Genomic DNA, 26,729 nt, shown 5'->3' with positions numbered 1-26,729 from the left:
CATTCCCTAAGGATATTTCTGGAATGGTTGGTCTTTGCATAGATTTGCATAAGAACAAAGGTCTGTAAACAAATATGGGTATGGGAGCAATACTGGGGCCATGCCCTTGGCATGCCTTTTGTAGTTGCAGCATCCCTGGACCTCTAGGCTTTTTGCATTTATCAGGCCTAACCCTATAAGCTTGATTTCTTTCCATATCTATCTTAGTTACATAGAGGTTTAGCTTAGATGTATACATCTCAGTAGAGGTGTCTAGATTTTTGTTGCTTAGTGTATGACAGGTGAAGTTGCCATGAAGCTCCAAACATTTTCCATTTCATTTTTAGAGAAACATTGGCTTTTACAGCTAGCCAAGGCCATCTAATGCCATGTCCCTTGAAATTAAATCCCGAAGATGAAAGTTCCCTGTCATTCTGTTTAAGACTATCCAGGACCTGATTCAGAGCTCTGGAATTCAGTGAAAATCTTTTCACTGACTTCAAAGTATTTTCAATCATTCCTAGATAATAGCACAAATGTCACTTCTTTCTTTCTTTCTAACTGGGTTGTCTGAAGCTGCACAGTGTATGATTGAATCCCTATGTCCCTTGCATGTCTTGCATGCCAGCTCCCTTTAACACCTTCTGTGAAGACCGTGATATTAAATGACACACTCAGTTGCTGTAGGCATCTTCTTTCCAATCTGGACCCCAGCTGCTTGAGGTCTAACAGATTGTTCTCAAAGGACAATGTGAAAGCGACGTTTGATGTATCTACTCAGTTTAGCTAAACACCTCTGAACAGATGACTATCAAAGTTGAAGAGTTAATCTAGTTTTAGGCACAGAAGCCTCAACAGTAGACAAGTGGTTACTAACTTACCTATTCATTAAGCTTGATAGAGGTAGATATTTTTCTTGTTTCTAGTGATTATAATACAGAAGAATCATAATGCTGAAATGCCTACAAGAGAATTTAACCACTTTACTGTCAGGGACCCAGATGACCCACATCACATACACAGATGAATGTGAATACATGGCCAATTCTGCTTTTGCTCACAGAAAATGACAAAACTTATGAAGTCTGCACTCAAAAAACCCCCTGCTAAAGACAGATAAGCTTCATATGGTGAAAACTCTTGGAGTTTCTGTCATGTTTTGTTGCCCACCAGATGATGCCAGAGGTCAATATGGAGTTATTAATCTCTGTATGTGAGATGGGAAATAAAAATCCTGGAGCTACCTCTCTGATATCCCTGAAGCTGTTCAGTCTCTCCACCATCTGACTGATGCCAGCATCCTCCAGATAGTTTTTAGCTACTGTTTAGATCTTATTGTTAGTTCTGGAAACACAAAGTCTGCTGGTTTCATTAACGTTTGATATCCTTGAAACAAAAACTTGAAGGAAGTGGAATTATCTATCACAAATAAATTATGTCCGTGTTTTTTTCAGGGGATTCAGTCCCATCCCTGAAGCTGGTCTAGCCTGTAGATTGTTCTTCTAAATTCACTGACACTGTTTCTCTCTAGCAGTGTACAATCTACCTGTGCTACCAGCCTCCTCACTTGGATACTCCTATTGCATGTGATGGTTCAAATAGACAGCACTAACAAATATTGATGTCTAATGAATGCAAAGAGCTGAAGTGGAAAAACTGCAGAGAAGAGGAGGCAAGACTATTTGCCCTTGTCAGGCCAGCTGTCTAGAGATTGGAAAAAGAACAAAGTTGAGCAAGCCAGATGAGAGTTCAGTATATTCCCCATCACAGGAGCAAAATAGCAGCATGTCTTACTAATGAAACCTGCAAAGAAGCAAATAAGAAAGCCTTCAAATGTGGAAAGACACTCCAAATACCACAAGCACTGATGGAGAGGGAATGAGATGATGGGCAGGTAGAATGGAGGAGAGCACCTCTGGAGAATCAGACAATAACTCTGTATCACACAGACACGGATTTCAGACTCCAGCCTGCAGTTTGGGCACTCTCAGAAGCTTCTCTGACCATGGCAGACAGGGCTGCTTTTGTGCTTCCATATCAGTCCCAGACACGTGTAGGCAGGTGGAGTGTTTCCTCTGTCACAGCTTCACACTCTCTTTCTTGAATTAATCCACATCTCTTAGAGAAGGGCTTGATCCCCCCATAATTTTCACTGTCTTTGTGAAATTGAGTGCCCAGTCCTCCAATGTGAAATCTTCTCTCAAAGATAATAGGCATTGTGAAATAATTATGGACTCTGACCTGTGGCGAGCCAGCAACATCTTCCATGACTGAGGGCTTGGAGGTGGACATCAGGCAAAATCATGTATAATCTTTTGCAGACCAGAGCAGAGGAGAAGAGAACAGACAGCAGTGGAATGCACTTAAGAGAAATAGATACACACATGAAAGAAAAAGGCCTTGATATTTAAAATATTTATTGTCTTAAAAGGCATGAAAACTGATACTAGCCATTAACTAATAGACGTTCTGCCTTTGTGATGCAGCTTACATCCCTAACTAAAACCACATCTCTCTTCTGACTTTGTCTGAAGCCAGGTGCACAGATGATTAAATTTTGGTCCAGCTGTAAGGAGAGTGTCTCCATCCTGTCCTCTCCACTAAGCACACACCATCTGTATGATACTTATTCATCTCCTTTTGCTGGGCTGACATACTGAGCCCATATTCTTCCAGCATCAGTTGTCCTCATACTGTCAAGCTGTGCAAATGGAAGGGATCTAAGTCTAAGGGGGTAACAGGCTCTGGGAGTAGGCTTCTGCTGTATTAAAGCAGTATTGACTGCTCTGCTTTAACCTTGATCATACGTGTTTTCGCAAAAGAGGTTTGAGGCTCTCACTATCCACTGTTGCCAGCATGACTTATACATTTGTGTTCACTATATTGAAATGCTGTGTTGCTGTGAATGTCCTCCGTGTGAATCAGGAAAGGAAAGAGGTTGGCTTTGTATCTCTGAGCATACGGATTCCTTGTAATGAGTGGAGGGTAGATTGCTTAAAGCACTTTTATTTTATTTTCCAAACATAATTTTTGAGCCCCTGTTCCTGTGTCATAGGCCTGCTTGTAGCAGGAAATGATAAACCCAGACCCTGCCTCTTTGAGGAAAGGATAGGTGGAGAAAGGACTTCAAATACATGTATGTTTTTCATAAAAAGATAAGACAGCTACTTTAAGTGTGCTGAACATACCAGAGAATAGAAACAGACTCCATTTTTATATATATTTTTTTTACTTTTGTTCTTCCTCTGGTCTAAGCCATGGAGCCTAACCAGATCAAATATATGCCATACATTTGACCCACATGCAGATGTTATTCAGACCTGGATCCAATTCTATCATCCAGGTTTTCCACTCTAACAGACACTGAGCCACACAAGATGCATTCAAACTTCCACTTCCAGAAGTTCCTCCAAAGCATGTCACTATTGACTGACCTTACCCTCTATTCTCTCTTCATTTCCTCTGAAATGCAAAGAGGCATTTTCTTCTTCATTTTTCACAGGGCATTAGAATCTGTTTTCTGTTGAGGATGGTGCATTCTTGATGTGATTCTGCCCTGTACTTCCCAGGGTTATTTGAGGGATGATGGACTTGGGCTGCACAGGGCACAGCCATAAGGACTGAGGCCTTGAATGCATAAACTTTGAGAAGAGCAGATAGAGAGCAGAGAAAACACCTGCTGGATTCCACAGATAGAGTTAAAGAGGCTGATGGTGGAGATTCAACACAGTTTGTTGAATATATATCTTGTCAGGAAACAGCATCACCTACATCACCCACAACTGGTGTCTTGCCAAGGTACCAGAACAATGCTCAAGAACAGAAGGACAAGGATAGATCTGTGCTCTCTCTGCCTTACCTGTAGATCACCCATCAGTGCTGCATCAGTTCCCATCTTTCAGTCTGATTAGAATCTAGGGTGTGATAGGCCTAGGCCAGGCCAGACAGACATGCCAAAATTTCAAGAGATAAGGAGAAAAAAATTGAAGTGTTGACAAGAAGATGACTACTTGCCAGAAACATTCTGTCAAGTGTCCTACACCATTACTTGGATGCCATAAATAGCGTATTCTGCAGGACATTGTCCCTCAATAAAAATAAAAGCCCCAAGTGAAGGAACATCCAAGGAAGTCAATTGCTAAAGCTGAGATAGATTATAGAAATTACAAGCTATGCTTTGCAGCCACTTCTTAGCCACAAAGTCCTTGATTTCCTCATCCACCTAAGAAAGCTTGTAGGAAAAAACTGTAGTTCAAGTACAACTACAAGCACATATAAAATATAATAAATAAATAAATATTTATGGAGCAGTCCATTTGATTAGTGGGTTAGCAGACAGAGGTAGGTGTAAAGGAAAAGTAGAACAGCAGATCATAGAAAGGCTTCTTCTACAACTCCCATATCAAGAAAGATTTTAGTGAACTCTTACTGCAAATAGGGCAAGAAATATTTTGCATAATGAATAATCCATATATAAATTAACAAACATATTTAGTCAGGAGTTTCTTTGTTTTGTTCAGTTATGGTCAATAAATTGTTAAACTTGGCATAAGTTTGTTAACTGTTCCTCTGTCACATGTGAAACACAGTCCAAACATGGGACATTAGAGATAAAAATAGATCTTTGTCTTATTTAAAATTTACCTTAGGGTCATTCTTGGAGTCCAACCTTATTTCTGCTCTGAGAGAGGCTGTATATCCTCTTCCCTCCCGCGTGGAGCTGGGTGAAAAATACGAAAGCATTGCGAATTAATTAAGCATAATGAGATATAAAACTTTATGGTGACATTATTAGTGAGATGATTTACTATACTTGAGATTATAATGTTTTCATGGGGGAAAGAATTGGCTTTGCTGGGGAAAAAGTAAGCAGGAGAGCAAAGCAGTAGCCAACAAGTAAGCAATATTTCCCACCAACATCCAAACTAACAGGGCAATGGCCAAACTTCAGGCTTCAAGAACAACACAGCTGGAAAATCCATTGAACATTTTTAAAGCCCTTGGGACAGAGAAAGAGAGAGAAAATGAATGTACAGAACTGTCAGTGGGTTCTCTTTCCAAACATATATGTTGTTCTGCTAGGTTAGAACCTGTTTACTCTGTAAGTATTTTTACTTTCAAGAAGTAATCCTTTTCATCAGGATAGACACGTGATTGCAAGATAGGACTGTGCTTGCTCTTGGAAGGAGCAGAGCAAGAAGTGCTACAGGGAATCGAGGCACAGCAAAGAAGCTCTGGTGTCCTTTAGGCCAGCCTGAGGAACCCTTTCACAGGCACTGATGCCTGCCCCTCACACAAACCTTACCAAGGCCCTGGACCTCCATGAAAAGGCATTGAAAGGGGATCTTTTTTAAAGCTTCTATGATAGACCCTTCTGGATAATAGGAACCAGCAGAAATGACATGCAAGAAATGTGTGTAAATGGTGAAAGAATGCTACATTAGAAAAATAACTACTCAAATTCATTGTAAGTATTCTATCAAGAGGAGATTTTTTTTTCCAATAGGCTGAGAAGACTGATCCTAGAGCAACCATATCTATTATTTTCTGTATATACTTCTCTTTGTTACAGAAATTCAATACCAGAAAAAGCAAGCAGAATACAAAGCTTATTCCCTCCACTATACCTCAGTTAGCATAGTACTGCATCTTCCCCTGCTGCAGTAAAATAAAAGATAAGACCAGCACTAAAGAGCTGGAAAAAGAGCTGGAAATTTAATTCACAGACAAATTAGCTGCATTGCATTTAATATTCCCAATGAGGAAATGAAGAGAAATTTATTCTGCTCTTGCTCTCCACAAATTCAGCAGAGGGAATGATAACCCTTAATTAAAGAAGACTGATTGCTTTTTTTTTTTTTTCTTTCCCCAAGCTTTCGTTTGCCCTAAAATAAAATGATGAGAAATAAATGGTGCATATGAAAAATAAAAACCTCACTGGAAATGCTGCACTCATTCAAATTTCTCATTGTAGTAGATAGTACATTCTAAAGAGCTCTCTAATAATCTAGCAGGAGAGGAGCTCAAATTGGACAAATTCATGCCCAGTTTCAGTGGAGCAAATTCATTCAAGAAAACAAACAAAACCCAAGGAATTCTTTCTGTTCCTTCAGGGTTCATAATTTTGGATAGTTTGCAAATATACAGCCATTTTTTTTCCATAATGGCTATTTAAATATGAAGAAAACAGGAAAATCTGGATGAATACGGAGATGGATGGTAAAGTAGAAAAGAGCCTAGGACTAGAACTATATTGATGACTCTTTGCCATAGTCAGACAAAATTGAATAGGAAATAGAGGCTGAACAGCAGAACTGATCCTAATGCAAGCTGAACAAAAAACTGTGGTTGTGCCTAGAAAGCTGCAAACTGTTAAAATATTTGTCAATATTTAAGGAATGAGATGTGAACTAAAACCTTTATTTTGCAACTTGCAGTTATAAAGAATGCTCATCTTTTCATTTATTTAAAAATGCTGAATGGAGGAGTTGAAAGTCTAGTTAGAGAGAAGACATCTCAGTACCTTCTACTGCACACTTAGACCGAGAAGGAACTCTGAAGATTCTGATGGCAAGGGGGCCTTTGATGATGGGTAGGTAAGGTAGAGCATGACTCTTGCATGACTTGTTTCTCCTGGCCTGAATGTAGCTATGGTCACTTAAAGGGCTAAGTATTGACAGCCTTTGACACATTTCCCACAGCATTCTACTGCAGGAACTGTTACAGATCTTTTCCAACATGAACAGTTCTAGGATTTTATGTAAGAAAGAGGTATATGAAAACTATTCTCCTGTTTTGATCAAGGATACTTCCAGCTCCAGCACAGATCCTTGTGCAGCTTCTCCAAAGACATCTGTTCTGAAAAATATTTATTGCTACTCTCTATTTCCTTTATTTCAAATAATTATTTTTCATTAACTTCCTTCTTATACATTGGCTATCTAGTGTACTTAGCAGGCTTTGGTGAGGGACTTATCAAGGCAGATTCTGTCTGCAGGACTGTCTCCAACAATCTGCAGCTGGTCCTTTCAGAGATATCCAAGGAAAGCTCTCAGAGAAGACTTCTCTTCACACAAAGATTTTGACTCACTGGAAGTATATTCTATTTCTTCACATATGAAGAATGAATTCTCTACTGAATGCTAATGATTTTTCAACAGCAGAATTTGCCCTCTGACACAAGCACATCCTGGTCTTCTGGAGCTGTGCTGTTCACATTTCTAGTCTTAAAAAGTGTTATGAATCATAAGAATGATGTTTCCCTGGATGTCCCCCAGGACTTGCTTTAAAGGTTGGCTTAAAAAACGTCACCTTGTAGTCTTCAAGTCCCAAAGAGATTCCAAAAGGAAGGCTGCACACGGTGAATAGTAATTCAGGGTTTCCATTCTCAATTTCTGCTAGGTATCATCTGACTCCAGCAGCTTGTAATATTTCACTTTGTTTATTTGAAACAAAATCTTATGCACAATTACTTGGACTTCAGACATATCTTCTGCATTTTCCCCCATAAGAAAACTTTCACCCTTTTCTTCCCAGTGAAAAGCACTGCAGGATGGCTTAATTGTCTCTGATATTTGCCTAATCTCTAGCTGGCCGTGCAGAGCCCCTAGCAAGATTTTTCTCCAGACATTTGTGATGAAGTACTAGTTTTGATTTCTTTAGCTAGTTGTCCTCAAACTCTTTTAGGATTTTTGCTTTTAATCTGCCTGACAACACTATTCTTTTCATTTTATTGGTTTGGATACAATAGACATCTTTTTGGAAATTGCCTTTTTACTGCTAATAAAGTTGCTTGCTTGGCTGTTCATATGTGCTGGCCTCCTTCAATCCATTCTCCGGCCTTTCTCAATAGGTCATACGCAGCGGTGTTATGCTTCCAGTCTGGTGTTCTTCAGAAGTTTCCATGCTCCTTGCTAGGATTTTTCTTTGCTGACCTTTCTAGACTCTTTTTAACAAGCTCCCTCGTTCCTTCATAGCCTCTCTTGAAGCAGAGGACAATGGCACTGGCGCATTTGGCCTGCAGTGCTCCTCTAGAGCTGGTGAAGCTGAGCCCTCTGTGGTCACTGTCACGGAGTGGAGCTTCCACTGGAAGGGCTGCAGCCACAGAGCTGGGGACTGCCTTTGCTCCTGTGGGCTCAGACCAGATGCTCCATGGAATAATTGCTGACAGAGCCCAAAAATGTCATCTCTCTTTCATCTGCCTGTGTGACATTTGTCAGTCTCCAGGAGGGCTGTTGATGTCTCCCATTGCTCCTGTTTTTCCTGCTTCTCTGATTTCTTGCAGGGTATTAAATTCGAGGCATTTTGCTATCCTGGGTCAGTAGCATTATCTATCATAACACTAATCTTCCACTTTAGGCCTGGAATTTCAACCAGTACAGACTTCATGTAACTTGAGATGGTGAACTTGTGAATTTGTTTTCATGATGAGCCTTCAATGAGGTGGAGTAATGCTCTGCCTCCTGCACAGTTTATCTCTGTATTATATATCCTGTATTTAGTGTCCCTTTGATAGTCTTCTCTGCTCCAGGTTTCCAACATGTATGGTTGATCAGTGTCTGCATTTTGGGTCAAACGTTCTGCTTCCCTATCTCCTTTTTGAGATTTCAAATGTTATGTAGAAGTGAGTGCACCACTACTTTGGTTCTTTTATTGGCAACTTCTATAAAATCCATTACATTTGTTTTCCTTTGCCCGCTGGATTACTTGCATCTTATGGATTGTCATTGTCTTGAGGATTCAGAACTTTCCCATTTTTTGTTTCATAAGGATACCCATGTTGAGCCTGACTGTTTCCACACCTATCAGCTTGCCCCAGCTACCTGGGTTTTCCAGCCTGTTGGGGAATATTTTAATTTCAAAATTACTGCCTGGGGCCTTCATTTTGCTAAGAATGTCTGAGAATGTTTTCAATTTGCTGCAAGACCAAGCAATATCATGAAAGAGGCTTAGATATGTTGGATGTTTTCAAATCAGCTGGACTTGATGAAATTCCTGCTAGGATACTGGGAAGATTGTCTGAAGCAATGCCAGCACTAATAGCTGCTATCTTTGAGGAACTGTGAGGTACAGAGATAAATGTGTTGCCTCTCACACTTTTTTTTCAATGAGGGGGCAGGGGAAGAAATAGTTGAACCTCCAGAAGTCAACTACAAGGTGAGTGGCAACCAGGGTGGATTTATTAAGAACAAATTATACCAGACCAATCTAATATGTTCTTGTGATGGGACTTGTGGCTAGGGAAAAACAGCAGAAAGATTATTTTAACTTTAGTGATGCTTGGAATATTGCCTCATATGAGCTTTTAAGAAGCAAGCTAAGGAAATATTGTCTGTGTACAATTTCCAGAGGTTGAGAGCAATACTGACTGAAATACATAATCCGAGAGTAGTCCTTGGTATTTAGACTTTATTTGGTAATTGAGATCTCTACTGCTAACTTTTTAATTAATCAAATAATACAGAAAAAAACATAACACAGAATATATTTGAAGGGTTTGAAATTACTTTAAATTTTCTTGACGACCTGGAGAAATAATCTGGAAAACCTAGCATACAGTTTTGTGAGGAAAACAACATCTTCTGCATTTAGCTTTTTATTACCAACTCCAGGTGATTTCAATTCCAGGCCTAAAATGGAAGATTATTGTTATGATAGATAATGTTACTGACCCAGGATAGCAAAATGCCTTGAATTCAATACCCTGCAAGAAATCAGAGAAGCGGGAAAAACAGTAGCAATGGGAGACATCAACAGCCCTCCTGGAGATTGACAAATGAGCTGGACAGCAGCATTGCAGGGAGGAATCTGGAGGTAGCAGTGTGTCCCAAGCTGTAAGCTTCATGCAAAACTGCTGCAAAACAGAGAAACCCCTCAGTGGAGCATTGCCACAAATCAGTGAGCAAACAGGGTCTCACTGCCTCAACTCAGCTGCTTCCCCACTCTCAGTCAGTGTCAGCCAGAAGAATGTCTCTGTAGTGGGCTGGTGGGGATTGGGGCAGCCTCTGATCCCATATTGTGGCCTCTCGAGGGCAAATTCTCTACTTTCAAGAGAGGCTGAAGCTCTGCTGGGAGTCTAGACATAAGCAATAGTAGACAAGTCAACTTCTGACACACCAGTGGAGGTTTGCTTTCCTGAAGGCATCAGTTCTGGTGTTCCAGAGCCCTAGGCTCAGCTTAAGCTCTAATACAGTCTCAAGGGTAAAAGCAGCCTCTCATTTGTACTTTTGAGTCCACAGTCTCATTAACACTGAGATTCATGAAAATCTCCTTTATTTTCTGCCCTTTGCCCACCACAAAATCTCAAGGCTGAGGTGGATCTTTCACGATATCCTTCTTGACACTGTTTCTCAAAGGCCTCCTTTTATACCACATCAATTTTCTCTGTCTATTTTTCTCTGAGGTGACTCCCTGGATGTATTAGGGTGTCTCTGTCATGTATTTGGGATGGAGTCTTTCTATATCATCTGCCACCTCTCAACATTTTTAGCAAAAAATGAGAGTTCTTTGCTAGGTGGTTGATCTCTGAGATTTGAGAATTCTATTACCCTTAGCCTGACTTTCGTCTGAGTTGAAGAAGAGGTGAGACTACTTCTTTGTTTTGAAGAGATGAACGAAAGTGTTTGTCTCCTTTCTTCATCTCAGAATAGAATGGCACATCTGAAGAAATAAGTAAGGAACACACTGCTGAGTAATGAACACAAAAATGCTATCTATCATCACAGCTGAATAAACAGTAGTGCTGGCAAAATCTGTCTCCTTTGTTCCATATGAGGGCCAGGAGAGGACTCAGCTGGAAGATCATGTCCAGTTCCTGGTGCTTTAATTAAAGGGGATGTTGAACAGCTGGAGAGTCAGAGAACAGAATTTGGGAGGACCAGAAGTCTAGAAAATATGGCTTGTGATGAAAAGCCAAAGGAATTTGCATAACTTGGTTTAGAAAAGAGACAATAGAGGTGGTGTCCCATCAATGAACTTTAAATATTTTAAAAATAGACATAAAATGAAAGGGACTGAATCTTTTTTGCGCCCATTATAGCTGGAAAATAACTGAAATTACAGGAAGGGAGATCCAGATGAAACATCGGGAAATTTTCCTTGTATCATCAATTGATGAAACTGGTTTTCTTTGGAGGAAGTGGCTCCATGGCTGGAGACAGGCACAAGTGCAGCTAATTCTGAATTCAGGAACGAGAGTGGACTAGATGGCTTCTCCTCTCCAGCCTACTTTTCTATCCTGCTGTGCATATTATCCAGTGACTGACGAAGACTTAGTCCTCACTGATTCCCAAATGGTGCTGCTCATAGCAGGATCACTCCCGCTGCAAATAAAAGCTAACAGGACTTTTTCCAGCTGATAAAATGGAAGGGGGACATCAAGAGCAGAGTGCTCCTTGACTCAGATAGGGGCAGGTCCCAGGTACCCCTTATTTCTGTTTTTAGTGTCCTCTGTGGATTTAAGCCAGCTACTACTTTCACTGCCAGCACCACGGTACTTTAAAAGCAAGGCAAGGAAGGCCACAGCAGGCCAGGTAAGGCTATGGCTAAAACAATCCATAGCTTAACCTACATAAGGGTATATCATGATTAATGTCATATCCAGCTGCCTCTGACTCCCTAGCTTAAAGAAGGACAGCTGTCCATGGAAGTCAAGGGGAAAAAGGTGAGTCATGTCTGAGCTCCTCTGCTGCTCCACCCTCTGTGAGCTCAACGTCTTCGAAGACAGCTTTGGCAGCAGCTGGTGAGAACCAAAGGGTGTTCTGGGAAACTGCTTCTGTAGACTTTCCTCCCCAACTCTGTTCTTGCTCATCTCACACTTCACCCCTATTTTTCATAAAGGCTATAAGTTGTACTTATTTGCGGAGTCCTTTGACTGAGAGTAGTCTTAGATACGTACCTGAGGGGTGCTGTTTGTTTTCGTACTGAGAATATACAGAGTCATTGTCCTCCCTCCTTCAGCATTTCCCAGCAATAGTTCAATGACTCTGCATCTGCTCTCTGAAATTCAAGGGGTTTTATGTTTTGTTGGGGTCTGCTCAGCTGTGACTCTGCTTGCACACACCCTCTCTACTACCTGCAGGTCATATCTCCTCATATGGTCCAGCTGGGTCTCCTGCATCAAACACTGATGTGATCTTTCCTCCTAGCCTATTGGACTTATACAAGCATTTCTGGGGTCAAACTTTAGAGCTCTAGGTCTTTTATGAAGAGAAGTAACCAGGAGAAAAGACTGCATTCTCTCTTCAATACCATAAAGCACTCCAGATCTTCCTCATCGGAAGAAATACAATGGAACAGACTTCTACAGTAGGACACAGAAGCATGCTTCTGAATTCTTTTGGGTTTTTTGTGGGGGGTGGGAAAGGAGGAATTAAAAAAGAAATTGTAAGGATGAGATGAAAGAAAGGATACCACAAAAAATTCAGATGAATGCTGAGTGTAAATCAAGTTCTCTTCTGGTTTTTGGAGGCAAAGGTTTTTGCAGAAAGAACAGCCAAATACTTGGTAGTCTCCTAGAACCCTAGAAAAATGTCACAGGCTGTCCTCTTCTGCCTCTTTCCCAAATTTATCCCCTTCTCTTGATCCTTCTACCCTCCTGAAACCCTGCCATCCCAGGATATCCCTGCCTGTTTTGCTCCCCCCGATCTATCTCTGACTTTGTTGCCTCTCCATATCTGTCCCTGCGTGTCTCTGGATGCTGTCCTGTAGGCTCTTTTCTGAGCTATTATTTTTCTCTTCCTCCTCCCCTTCAGTGCTGTTTAAGGCTGCATCCAGCTCTGGGTGGCACAGGGTGAGGGAAAGTGAGCCACAGCTCTCTTCCCTCTCCTCATATTTGGGGCTGAGCTCCTATGGCAGAAGAATGCTCTGCACTAGGCAAGTCTTCAGCAAAGATAACATCTGGATTTCAGACAAGCTCTGCAGACCATGTGCAAGTGGAAAGCAGTGATTTACAGCTAGGTCAGATCTGACAGGATTTTCATATGGCCACCAAGTACAGGCTGATGTCTCTAGGGATCAAGCCCCACTAATTTCAAGCCCCTGCATGAAGGACTGAACTGCAGTGAAACCACTGTAAGACATTTTCAGCATGAGCCAACCATATTTTTCACTAACTTCATTCTTGGAAGTTGCTGACCAACTTTCAGTGAAATGTTCCCCAAATAAAATTCAGCCCACACAGAGAACAAGGATGGAAAATTTCAGCCTTGAATGATTGAAATATGAAAAAATTAAAACCAACCAAAAACCAGATCTTATAATCAAAACTGTTAGGCAACATTAAATATAAGATTTGTTGCCCTCTACACCTGTAACAGAGGAATGGCTATTTAAGTGTTCAATTTGGGAAAAACTTTCTTGCAGGACTGACATGCAAGAAGAAAGCATTTTCTTCCTGAACTTGAGGCATATGCCCAAGAAAGACATCTGATAAAGAGAAACAGTGGTGACTGTGTGCAAACTGTTATGTGATCTGAATTATTTACATTGCTTGAAGTTCACCAGATTCTTCACCAAAGTTTTTTAAAGTCCCAGGCTGAACTGAGAACTAATGGATGCATCAGGGAGAGATGTCAGCTTGACCCACGGTGATTTGCCATCTGTGAAAAGCAAACAAATACAACCAACTGGAGGAAGGAGCATTGTGACTGTAACAGGAACTGGAGCACAGATTTACAGAGGATCTTTGTGTTTGGACAGTCACGAGCCTTTGACTATGTTAGCATTGAAAAGTAAGCAGCTGCAAAAGCCCAGCTACACAGACCTGTGCAAAAATCGAGCTTTGGCTGTTGACTGCTTGACATTCTACCTGCATGGGTGGACCAGATGTGTAATTATTTCCTATGCTATTTTCTTTAGTTTGCCAAAGATGACAGCTAGGTTTCCAGCAAAGTTTTTAGAGAGTCTTTTCAAGGTTTTCAAGGTTCATACTCCAATGAAAAGGCTCCAGGATTTTAAAACTTGTCTGCTTTTTTCAAGTATATACAGGGGTTATAATAAAAGATGCTATCTCTGTGGCAAATTTAGATTTCTTCAGGATACAGCTTCACAGCTAAATCAGGAGTATTACTGTTATCAGAAAAAATACCACTTTCAGAACAAGAAGTCACTGCTACTTTGAATTGAGTCCATTTCTGAAAGAAGAAATCTAGATGCAAAGTACAGCCTCTTAAAAGCCACAGCATAAACACAGAGATTTTTCCCCTCTGCTGATCCAAAATACAGTAGTCACAGACTATTTTTAATTCATGTAAAATTATGATAATCATGAAAGCATAAACGTTATGGTTTGCTGAATTGGCTGCAATGTGCATCCCTACAGCAGGGAAGTACTGAGATCAGCATAATGAGAAATATGACAGAGAACCCTGCAGACAATTTGTAGGCTGAAACAAAGATCAGGCCAGACCAGATGTAGCTACATTTATTGCTGTGCTGTGCACCAGAAAATGTTAAAAATAAGGCACAGGGAGTGAAGATTTCCAAGCATATTAGCAGTACTCTGGTGATGTGACCATAGTGGTTTTAAGGCCATAGTGCTTTGAAGACCAGCAAGTACTCAGTTCTTTTTATTGCTTTTACCAATATCGATATATATATGACCCAAAGCTGACATCTAGTGGAGGAAGAATGAGGGCAGGATTTTCCTTGCCTTCCCAGGGATGCACTGGGCTATGAGCACACAGAGAGGGCACTTTGCTCCTCTCTTCAGAAGTGACCTGAAGGCCGTCTGCCACACGGCTCATCCAGGGCAGGGAAGCAAACCAAGGAGCTTGTGGGCTCATTGTGCACACCTTGTCTAGTTCACAACACTTGTATCCACAGCTATCCATGCCAGAAGCCAGTCCCACAGTGTTGTCAGCAGATAATGAGCTCTGAAGGCTGAATTTAAAGAAGTTTCAAAAGATAGTAGTAGAGATGACCACGTCTGGTTGAATTTGGGCAGGGTCTTGTGAATGCATCTAACAGAAAGAATAGGTGTTCACTACAGCTGCACAAATGTTGTCAGTGACCTACAATTTCTGCTGTCACGAATGACAGGTTTGCACTCCTGGACCAGACCAGCCAGCTCATGCCTGGTCATGAGGCTGCAGCTCTGTTCAGCTTCCAGCTTTTTCCCAGCACAGTAGTTCATTCACTGCCCCACCTGGGCCGCTTGAGCTGGGAGGCCAACAATACTTTGGGGAAGTTTTAAAAAGTTTCTGCCTTGCCTTCTGCACCTGCCACAGTAATATCTCATGTCCCAGTTAGCAAAAATCAAAACTTCAGGTCCTTATATTGCATGGAAATGTTGAAGGCATGAACCCTAAAGGCAAAAAGAAGCCAAAGGCTAAATAAAACTGTCCAGTGTTTATTTTTCATATATTGGAAATTTAAATCGACGTCATAAATTTCTTGGTACCTCAGTCCTGATGGGAGCACTTACAGGCCATTAAAAATGGCAGAAGACATTCTAGTTTTTTTATTATTTTAGTTGTTTATACACTGCAGGAAGCAAAAAGCATCTCCCATGTGCTAGTAAAGGAGTCCAGGCTTTGTAGCTGGGAGCTGTAGCTACCCACACTGTCTGTGAATCACCAATATGGGAGGATGAATCAGCAAGTTACCAACAGTTTAGAGGTTCATTAAAACCCCTGAAATACTGTTGCTTGCCTAAGTGAATGCACAGCCCTCAGCCACTGCCAAAGAGCTCGGCTACAGGGCTCTGTCCCAAGCAACCACAACACTGATGAGGTGATGCATGTTTTTAGAAGGGATTTTTAATCTCTTGATAGCAAAACATAGTTAGTGTTCTACAAACAGTACAAAGTTTACCACAGGATTGAGCTTTACTCTCTGGTGGTTGCTCATTGACTGCAGAAGAAACAGAAGCTACTCAGTGAAAAGAGTTTCTCAAAATCCTGTTTACGACTTGAAGGAGAGGCTCTCACCCCCTGCAGCTTTCCCTGAAATCCCAAAGTAAGTAAGTCCGAACTGAGGTGTGAATTGGAAGACAGGATTGGATCTGGGTTGTTTAAAATTCCTGTTTATTCTGCCATGACAGGACCTGCTTTGTCTTACTGTGCTTGATGATTTTGACCTTTCTAAAAGTTAGAAAAGCCAAAGTTGTGTAGATGGTTTAATGAATGTCTCAGTGTATATATGAAGACTTCTGCTATCAGCATAGTTCTTGAAGTCAGAGAAAGCAGGCTTGGGATACTTGCACCCCCTGCTACTTAGTGCCTGTCAGAGTAGACAGAACAATACTGAAGAAATCAGTTGCATTTCTTCTTCCTCTTCCAAGGAGTTCCTCATCTTGGGCTCTTTACAAGCAGACTCTTGTGAGTCCTGATTTTCAAATGCAAACACAGGTACTTCTGTCAGTGAGAAGCAGGGTGCCTGCAGTTTGACAGGTTGTTTCTGTGTACATAACCTGTGTGTTTATCTGTGTCAAAAGTGACCAACATGGGACACATGGGGCTGATTTTGGTTAAGCTTGCAACTCTTGCTAATCTGCAGTGGGAGGTTAATCCTAAAAATTGGGATAGTTACTTCTTCCTGTACATTTTTTAGAGAAGTCAGACTGAGCCACAGCTGTTTTAAAATTTCATGTTTCCACATACCTCAGTAAATACCTGTTTTAATCAGGACTGCAGAAGTAATTGCAACAAACAATTTAGAAAATTGACTTTGTCTGTGTTTTGTACATGTTTCTGTACACACGGCCATGGTTTGCCAAAACATTAATTTGCATAGCTTTCAGTTCTTGCTACTTCAAAAGTATGTAAGTGCAGGCATTTTCTGGGCAGCATTTATGTTGGTTTGATTAGACATCTGGGTCACACAGCTTCACTTCCATTCCCTGAAAGGCTGAGCTTAGTTCTGAGAAACATGTTTCATATTGTGGAATTTGTTCTTTGCCAGTGTTTTCTCATGGTTTGTCCAAATTCTGTATGTTCCTTTTATAGTATATATCAGTGCTCCAGCATGTAATGCAAACACCCAGATGATATTTGTTACAGAAGAGAAAGGAAGATCTATAGAAAATGTTTTGTTTTGTTTTTTCCAAGTGACTTGCTCTCAGGGTGTGGACATAGTTTTGCAGTGTGTCCATGCTGGAGCAGGTTAGATGTAGACTATATTTACTTGTTTCCAGATTTCATGATCTTGAATTTCATCATTGTGCTCCATAACTAATTGTTCAGTCATGGAGCCATCCTTAGGGGTAATCTAACAAATGACATTCTTGGACAACCTTTGAGCAAAATTAGTGGAACAAATAACGCAGCTTGTTTTAAGATGGAACTTAGGACAGAGTTACACAATTGAAATAGCAAAGTACCTAAAATGTCCTCTCCAGGCTCCTGTTTAAAACAGAATGAAGAAAAGCACAGAGACGCAAACTTCCTCCTACTCTCAGGCTGCATCTGCAAGTTTTCCTCATACTGGGGTAGAGGATTCATAGACCGGTGTGCAAGATAGACCGAGACAACCCTCAGCAGCTCTTCTATAAAACAGATGGCTCCAAGTTTTACATTCAGTGATATGAGAGCCCTTGGAAGAGAGAATGACAGTTCAGGGATCTAATTTCTCCTCCATGTTATTCATTTCTTCAAGGTTACCAACACCTCTCAGCAATGGCTATGGTGTGTCTTTCTGACTTCGAAGCTTATGCTAAGAAGTATTTACCCAAGATTGCTTGGGATTATTTTGCAGCTGGAGCAGACGACTGTACCACACGAGATGAAAACATCCTGGCATATAAGAGGTAATGTGAGAAGGAAATGAAGGGGGTTGTGCTGGGACCTTTTAAACTGTTCTTGTACAAGTGTTTGGACTTGACAAGCAAAGACACCTAAAACCTTCTCCTTTCCAGAGGGTCCCCAGGCTAAATGCAAAACCTGAGCGACATGTACTGTATGCTCTGGTGTCAGACTGAGTATGATACGGGTTGTATGAGGCTTTAGGGATGCTGAGGGTACAGGCAGGTGCTAGGGTAGGATGGGCATTACAGGAAAGGGAGTGAGTAGCTCTGATAGAATGAAATGCAACAGGGAGCTCTTGGTGAACAGCAGGAAGCCTATGTGCAAGTCAGGTGGGATTTGGGGAACATGCTGTGAAGCCTGAGGGCGGGCACACTGTACAGAGAGAACAGATACACAAATGGTGAAGCAGAAGGACCCAGCATAGCTGCAAGTAGGAGAAGCCTGGGGAAGGACAGTGGGAGAACAAGATATGGTGAGCTGAGGTGGGAGATGCAGAAATTACATACTGTGGCCAGTAAAGCAGGATTAATGAAAAGTGGAAGTGACTGAACTGCTGGCTGAATTGGCCTCTAAAAGCAAACAGAAAGGACAAAGGGCCTTTGTTATATTTTCTTTTATTACAATTTTATTATTTGCTGTTTTCTTCACTGGCTCAGATTCCTGCTTTGCAATTGATGACCGAAGACCTGGTTTCCATGAAACTTCAGAAAACTCACTGAACATCTACTATCCTGAAGGGGGTTTTTTGCCTTACAGAATTCGTTTCCGGCCACGTATGCTGCGGGACGTATCTGTGGTGGACATCAGGACCAAAATCCTGGGTTCTGAAATCAGCTTTCCTGTAGGAATCGCCCCTACAGGCTTCCACCAGCTAGCTTGGCCTGATGGAGAGAAAAGCACAGCCAGAGGTATTCTTCTGCTCTGGTGACATGTAGCAAAAAAGAGGTTGTAGGAATGCCTCAAGGAGCTGTTAGGATGATTTGAAGTGTGACTGAGAAAATTTTGAGGCTTGAGGGGGCAAACTCCATTCCCACTTTCTGACAGCCTGCATAGGAAGCTGTATAGATGTTGCTCTTCTTCTCCAGCTACCACCATACAAGATCAACCCCCTGGAGTCTGCTGCAAACTGAAGACAAGGGCAGTGGGCACATTTCTGACTCACACCAAAAACCACATAAGGTTTTCAGTCCTGGGGTCTCTAGATGGGTTATAAAAGTGGTGGATGGGACTCAGACTGTGAATTCCTTGTTAGTGGTTAAGAAATGTGTCCCTTGGAGAAAAAGATATCCGCTTTTCACAAATTATGTGGTGAGTTTGGAGACCTGACCCCTAGAAATGTTTTTTCTTCTGTGTACACTGAGTAGATTTAACAGCACATTCCTGAGAGGACTCAGTCATAAAGATAAAATTCACACTTTTTCTAAAAATGTAGATGTTAAATGAAAGCCCAGCTTGGTTAATTACCTCTCCCTTTTCTGCTTCATTATCCATGAACTAACCGGAGTGCATGGTAAATGTGGTCATTGTTAATCCTGGGGTGTAGCTGCCCTGTGCTTTGTAGGATACACATGAAATCAGGAGCTGGGGTGGTCTCTGCCAACAGTGCGTGGTTTTGTATCTGATGTCTGGCAAGACCCTTCGAATGCCTTTGTTTCTGATTCCTTTCCAATGCCTCCCAAGCCGCCAGAGCAATGAGCACCTGCTACGTTGCCAGCACCTACTCCACCTGCACGCTGGAGGAGATCTCCAGAGCCGCGCCCGGGGGCCTCCGCTGGTTCCAGCTCTACATCCACCGCAACCGGGCGGCTTCCCAGCAGCTGGTGCGGCGGGCGGAGGCCCTGGGCTTCCGGGGCCTCGTCCTCACCGCGGATCTGCCCTACACCGGCAAGAGACGCGACGATGTCCGCAACGGCTTCCGCCTCCCTCCCCACATGAAAGTGAAGAACTTGGAAGGAGCCTTTGAGGTTTGTAAAATGAGCCCTTGCTTTCGATCACTGCGCTGATGTGTACCACATGAGACAAAAACCACTGGGTAACTGCTGCCTTGGCATCGGCTGTACCGGGGCGTATCTTCTCCCCTGCTGGTTCTGCAGCATCCTGGCTTGACCTCCTGCCAGACTGGGTTCTGTCTTCAGAATCCCCATCCAGCTGCCTTAGAGACACTGATCTCCACCCACATTGTAATTATTCTCCTCCAGAGACATGTGACATTTCTGGAGCTGATGAACATGTCTATTGGCAAATTTGATTAATCTCTTCTAGGGCAAGGACAAACACCAAGGGACCTGTGCATTGTTGCAGCTCAGATGAGTTTTCCTTTTGCTGTTTCATTTTGGCTGCAGGGAGATGACTGCTCTGAGTACGGGCTGCCACCCAACAGTTTGGACCCTTCGGTCACCTGGAACGACATCTACTGGCTGCGGAGCCTGACACACCTGCCCATCATCATCAAAGGCATCCTGACAAGAGAAGATGCAGAGCTGGCAGTGAGACATGGAGTTCAGGCAATTATTGTGTCCAATCATGGTGGAAGGCAACTGGATGAAGGACCTGCCACTGTAAGTGAGAAAATGGATGTCCCACATTTTCCCTCTTTACGGTCTTGCACATTTGCATTAACCTGGGTATCTCTATGCCCAGGTTTGTGTGTACACTTCTGGTGGACTTGACTTTGTCCAGTCGCCATGGATGTGTGTGCAGATCTACTTGACCTTTAAACTGGTGAGATCCGTGCCTTGCCATGGGGGCTACCCCCTGAAGTATTTCCTCAGCTTCTTGGGAGGGTTCTGTAAGTGCCACAGAACCCACATAAGTGCAGATAAACCACTGGAAAGGTCAGGAAGTGTTCCTACCTGTGTCTCCATTAGCTGGTGCAGTGCACTCGTACTCTTTGCGCACAGCAGCAAAAAGAAAACAAAGATCTGGAACCAAAATTGTACAAATGAGAGCGTAATGTATTCTCATTGTTCACATCTGTCAAAACATGCAAAACAATGCAGCCAGATTTAGTGAGATGTCTGCTTGCGTATTTACAAGCTCAAGTCTAAGTGGGAATTTATTGACTTATGTGAGCCAGAAAAAGGATAACTTATCTGGAGAAAAATTCTCCTGCTTTTTAATTTCTACAGAGAAATCATGCATTGTTTGGACATGTGTGTATTTCACTGGCTTAATTTGGCTTCTGTCAGTTTTTCCAATTGCTCTTATTTTACAGTTCTGCATTGCACAGTATCTTATGAACTTTCTTTTCTTGGTTTTCTTTTGTTAAATAAAAATAGGTACCAGGGAATTCTCTTCTATTCTACGTCAAGGCTGACAATAATGGATAAAAAAATTAATAAACTCAGTGCTAAAGGCATAATAACAGAATAACAGAAATGGCATCCACAATAAACTGTTCTTTTACCCTAAAAGTAGTTTTGCATACGCAGACAAGGCAGTAGATGCCTCATTGGGCTCTGCTATTCTTCTGATACCAAGCCTGGCTCTTGCTGAGCTAGTCCTAGAAATTTTCATCCTGAAGGTTTCCAGTTTGAAATCCAGAAAAAAAAAAAAAAAAGAAAGAAGAAGGCAAAATGTATAAGACACTGCAGAAAAGAACTCTTTGGTTTTGCTCTGAAAGAGAGTTAATTATGTCCAGTGCAATGTCCTGCTCCTGGTTGTACTGCCTCTGGGGCCAGAGCCAGTCTCTCTGTGTGGTGTTGCCCTGCAATAACATCCAAGGCTCTACTCCATGCTGAACTCTTCAGAAAAGACCTTAAGGAATCAGGATACTTAACCTGGAGGAAATGATTGACTGTGATACACAGCAAATTAACCCCTTTACAGATGCGTTAGAGGGAGGCACTCGACAGGTGGTCACCAGGATTAAGTTGAAATGTAAGGCAAGGTAGTTTGAGCAGTAGAGGTTTGACATCAGCCATTTTTGCAAACAGCTGTATTATTCATCATTGTCTCAAATGAAAGTAAAATATAATTCCCATTGAAATTTATATTTAAAATCTTTCATAAACCTAGTGAAAATGTTACTTTTTCACTCATCTAAAGTGATAGCAAAGAATATCAGCATAAGCAAAGCACTGGAAAATGGCATTAAGTATCTGGAAAACAGAACAGGGAGCTGCACGTTTTTTCTGCAGCTCCTGGTGCTGAGCTATTTGTGATGCATTGTCACGTTTCGTTTCGAGAAGGTATCCTACTAAAACACTGCATCCCTGCCTGTCTCTTTGGAATATATTCTCCTTCTCTTCGAATCAGAACTGCCCTCAAGGTGAGACTGGCTCCTTCTTTTCAGATTGATGCTCTGGTTGAGGTTGTGGAGGCAGTGCGAGGCAGAGTCGAAGTTTATGTGGATGGTGGAATACGAAAAGGAAGCGACGTGTTAAAAGCATTGGCACTGGGAGCAAAATGCGTCTTTATTGGAAGACCAGCTTTATGGGGCCTGGCTTACAGGGTGAGTAAGGAGCTCTGAGTTCACCAGCCTGATTCTCACACTTTCCAGCAGTCCTGCAACTGAAGTCACACAGTTTTCACTGGCGGAGAATATATTTTTAAATTTTATTTTGCTGAATTTGAAGTGGAATCACCTCAAATTGAATGAAACCTTGACATTTCCTCTGATTTAAAAATACCACTGAATTTCGTAAGTTCCTGGGATTTTGAACAGTGGTATTTTGAAGGTGATGGCATTGTTTTGTAGTACCTGATTTCTTGTTGTTGCAGTTTGGTGCTAAAATATTTTTAGGACTCAGGACCATCAGTGCTTTTGAAAACTTGAGCTGGTCTTATTTGCCAGAAAGATGAGTCTGACAATTTTATTTGCTTTCAGCAAATACTTGGGAGCAATACATGGTTTTGGTAGAACAATTTCACAGTAGTGCTATGAATTCTTTGGAAATACATATAGAACTCCATCCCACAGATGGCTGAAACATTTTGGGCAAGGCTAAGCATGCTGGAGGTGCATGGACTTTCCACTGCTATTTCAGTTCCAGCTTTGCTCAACTCTAGGCATATTTCTATGATTCAGAATGCCTCTGATGCAAGAGGTAAACATAATATACTTAAAATTAAAATGTTATTATACCGGTTGGGGTTTTTTGCTTTTTTTTGCTTTTTGCATTCTGGATGGAATTTTTCAAAACTTTTCTCTAGAAGAAAAGATACTTTTTTTAATGGTCTAGACACATTTCCTTTCCTTACTACTCCAGTAGTAAGGCTTTGAGCAAGAAATCACCTGAATCTCCTGGAAAAACCTGTAAGAGTTTGAAGTACTGTTTCTTTTGCCAGTAAACATCAAAAAAGGGCCTAAGATGAAAAATGTGTTCCTGTGAGTTGCCTGCACTTTTTCCACAATGGAAACAGAAAGGAGATGGGTTTTAGGGGGTTCAGTTGTGCTTTGGTATTCTATTCCATAGAGTATACCTGAAGATGTATCTCAGTGGCATTACCAAAACACAATACAGGAAGGACATGAACAACTGCTAATATCTGCACCCAAAGCATTCATTATTGCAAGACATAAAAAGAAAATTTAAGAGAAAAAACTATTAAAATTCTCCAGTATTTTATAGTAAGATCAAAATCTTTTATACATTTTATTGGCTTTTGAGTTTCTTGGTGACACACAGAGAAAAACACATAGTCTATTATGTTTTAAAGATTCAGTCCAGTATTTGAGTAAAGTACAATTTCTGGAGCGGTAACATATATAAAACTCTCATTATTTCATTTAAACCTGTCAGCATTGTAAGGTTTGACATTTTAAAAAGCAAGCCCATTGGTGGGGGAAAACTGAAAGCTAAAAAAAAAAGAGATGAGTACAATATGTCAGAAGTGAAAAACAGCTTTGTTTTCTTTCCCTGTTCAGATGTATCCCAAAAGGAAAAGCATCTAAATTAATCTGTGATAAACTGAGCACATCCATCATGTAATTTTAATCATTCATCTGCATGACATAATGGAACTGGCACAGACTTAAGGGACTATCCCAGCTGTCAGTGTGCAGGCATCCTGCAGCACTGCTCTGTGCCAGTGCTGCTTTTACCCTGGCTGCTTTCTCTGTTGGAGCAGGGTGAAGAAGGCCTTCAGGATGTCTTGAGAATTCTGCAGGATGAGTTTCGCTTGTCTATGGCCTTAGCTGGTAAGTATTTTGTTTGTAATGGGTGTTACCGATGTTTCTGCATGGAAACCCTATAAAATCGGGAGTGTGAGGGATGGGTCACAAAAAGGGAATCCACAGGAGCTGTGATTGTTCTAGCTGCCATACTTGAGGTTCTCTGCTTCCTGTGAAACCATTTGGCAGGTGTCACAGCAATGAACTTTGCGTGGAGGGAGTAGGTTAGAGCAGCTCTGTGACCCAAGTAAAGAGATGCAAAACTGCTAAGTACAGCCAAGCAAAACTTGGAATCTCCTGGGAATTGCAGCATATGTTTTCCAGTATTTAATTAGTGTTCATCAAGGTAAAATGCAACTGATTTTTTTTTTCTGTATGAAGAGTTCATTAAAAATGGATGCAGAGTTTTTCTCTCTGTGTTAGAGAATACAGTCTGTAGGTGATTACACATGTTTTAAAGGCCTTTGTGTCTCCACCCAGCTTTTACTCTCACTCTGCATTTCTCACTCCTGCTGCCCTGATTGACCCCCTCAACAGCAGAAAATTTGCAGAGCCCAGTGCAAGCTCCAGTTTTAATCTTGAACAAGAGGGTGCTTGGGCACTGGAAACAGGCTCCCCAGGGCAGTGGTCAGAGCACCAAGCCTTACAGAGTTCCAGAAGCATTTGGACAGTACTCTCAGGCACATGGTGTGATTCTAGGGGTGTCCCATGCAGGGTCAGAAGTCGGACTTGATGATCTTTGTGGGTTCCTTCCAATGCAGGATATTCTATATATTATGACATGTAGAACTCACGTGGACAGCAACACTGACTGGGAGACTGGAGCTGAAATCCTGCTGGCCATAGCATGGGTTTATTTTTTACTTTATCAACCAGTAAAGACTCCTTGTTTTTTTCCCCACCAGACTTTTTACAGTTCTTTACATGCAGAAGGGCACAAAATTCAGCAAGAGTAGCAGGTTGGGATCCCTTTGCTGAGGTTATGAAATTCATTGAGTCATACAATCTTTTAGGTGGGAAAAGACCTTTAAGATCATCAAGTCCAACTGTTAACCCAGCACTGCCAATTCTACCATGAAACCATGTCCCCTACTCCACGTCTATGTGTCTTTTAAGCAGATTCGAGCTGGTGACTCAATCACTTCCTTGGCAGCCTATTCCAGCGCTTGATAAAATCCCCGTGAAGAGATTTTTCCTAATATCCAATCTAAACCTCGCCTGAGCAGAGGTTTCAAAGTGCAGCCTCACCAGTGCCCAGTACAGGGGGGCAATCACTGCCTGGTGCTGCTGCCCACACCATTGCTGACACAGGCCAGGATGCTTGTATCACACCTGGGTACACAGCTGGCTCATGTTCAGCCAGCTGTCAGCCAGCACCCCTCCTCCACCCATAACTGTCCAAATGAAATGGCAATGCAAATCTTCATTTCTGGTCATTTGGCACACAGCAACCCCTGTCTTTTCTCTGTGTTTTGGTGCTGACTTGGCTGGATCAGATTGCACCCTGCTCAGCTTGCTATAATTTTTTTTTTCCATGTTTCTAACTCTTCTTGCCTAGGAACTCCAGTCCTGAACCTCAAGGATGAAGGTGCCACTGAGGAGTGGAGATATTGAAGTACCAGCCTATCCCAACCTGGCTTGTACAAGACTGTGATTCAGAGCAGGGCTTCCAAGCTTCATCCACAAACGTTTCTCTCTCACCAATGTTTCATTTATTGCAGGCTGTGCCAGCGTCTCAGAGATTGGCCCACACATGGTTCAGTTTTCAAAGCTGTGATCAGCCTTCTGCCATGCCCACCAAACAGAGGCAGGTGAAGCTAAGGTCCCAGCCAGACTGAAGATGAAGAAGGAGGTGCAATAATTATCTGAGAAGGCCTTCTGAAACTTCTGAAGAGATTAGAAAAGGCTTTGTGTTAGCAAAGGCTGCATTCTGCTTTTATCGAGACCAATGAATTCCTTAACAGTCTGAGTAATTGTTACCTGCTTAAATACATTTGCTTTCAGCTGGCTGTTCTATGGCTTTACCTGTGTTGGGTCTTCCTCTGAAGTTCTACTACTTCAGACAGCCAGACATGGAAAACCCCGTGCAATGCTTTTTGCACTTGTCCTGCCAAGTCTCACTGCAACCCAACCCACACACCTCTCCTGCTTTGGGACAGGAAGTGTTGTGGCTGCTATCTTCCAGAGATTTGGCTTTTCCTGGATGTATTCATAACAGATAGAGAAACAAGATGAATCAGCTACCCGACACCCCAGCCGCCCGTCGAGGTGGGGGCAGTTCCTGCCCACTGCTTCTAAATGCAAAGCACTGAAGGAGCAGAGCTATGGGGCAAAGAGCCAGCCCTCAGTGGTGCAAACCCCCAGCCTCACCCCGCTTTGGAGCCAGCAGGTATCCTGATCCCCTTTCCCTGGCATGAGCAAGGGGAGCCGTGGGTAGTTTTGCATAAAGGACCAAAAGGTGACCTTTTGCATAAAGCCTACTTTAAATCGGCCCAAAAGAGGCAGAAGGGAGAAGCTAACCCTGTTAGCTCACCCTGTTTAGGCTTTCATTTCTCTCAGAGATAACAGTGTCTGCAGGGATCTTCCAGAGACCTTCACACAGGGGCCTTCCTCTGTGTTCCAGTAACAATAAACCTTGTCGGCGGACTGACAGCCCAGCAGATAAGGCTTGGGAATTGCACCACATCACACACGTTGATGGATTTCAAGGATGTCCGAGAAGAGAATGAGACAACTGGGAGTGCTCAGTCCTGTGAAGGCTAAAGGCAAGGGGAGGGGGGATCACAGCCCTGCCTTTTACTACTCGTTTGGAGAAGATCCAGGCCAACTTCTTGGATGTGTGCAGTAAAAGGGTGAAAGGTAATGGGCACAAGTTGCAATGAGGAAAATTC

At 42.1% G+C, this 26,729-nt stretch overlaps 1 protein-coding gene across 2 annotated transcripts; it reads left to right on the top strand.

Moving 5' to 3' along the window:
- Positions 1–17,591: 17,591 nt before the first annotated feature.
- On the top strand, positions 17,592–25,847 carry HAO2 (hydroxyacid oxidase 2). 2 transcript variants are annotated; one of them, XM_066339088.1, is made up of 7 exons: positions 17,592–17,725; positions 18,480–18,631; positions 19,404–19,687; positions 20,066–20,281; positions 22,018–22,176; positions 23,796–23,865; positions 25,560–25,847. In XM_066339088.1, the coding sequence occupies exons 1-7, from the start codon at positions 17,595–17,597 to the stop codon at positions 25,613–25,615; spliced, it is 1,068 nt and encodes a 355-aa protein (XP_066195185.1). In that variant the 5' UTR covers positions 17,592–17,594; the 3' UTR covers positions 25,616–25,847. The 2 variants fall into 2 exon arrangements, with proteins under 2 accessions (XP_066195185.1, XP_066195193.1); XM_066339096.1 differs by having other exon boundaries at positions 19,404–19,700; positions 19,986–20,281.
- Positions 25,848–26,729: the final 882 nt, after the last annotated feature.

The sequence above is a fragment of the Sylvia atricapilla genome, chromosome 2 (assembly GCF_009819655.1).
Source record: "Sylvia atricapilla isolate bSylAtr1 chromosome 2, bSylAtr1.pri, whole genome shotgun sequence".
NCBI classification, from domain to species: Eukaryota; Metazoa; Chordata; class Aves; order Passeriformes; family Sylviidae; genus Sylvia; species Sylvia atricapilla.
The sequence above is the reverse complement of the archived record's forward strand: the minus strand, read 5'-3'. Positions and strand labels throughout refer to the sequence as shown.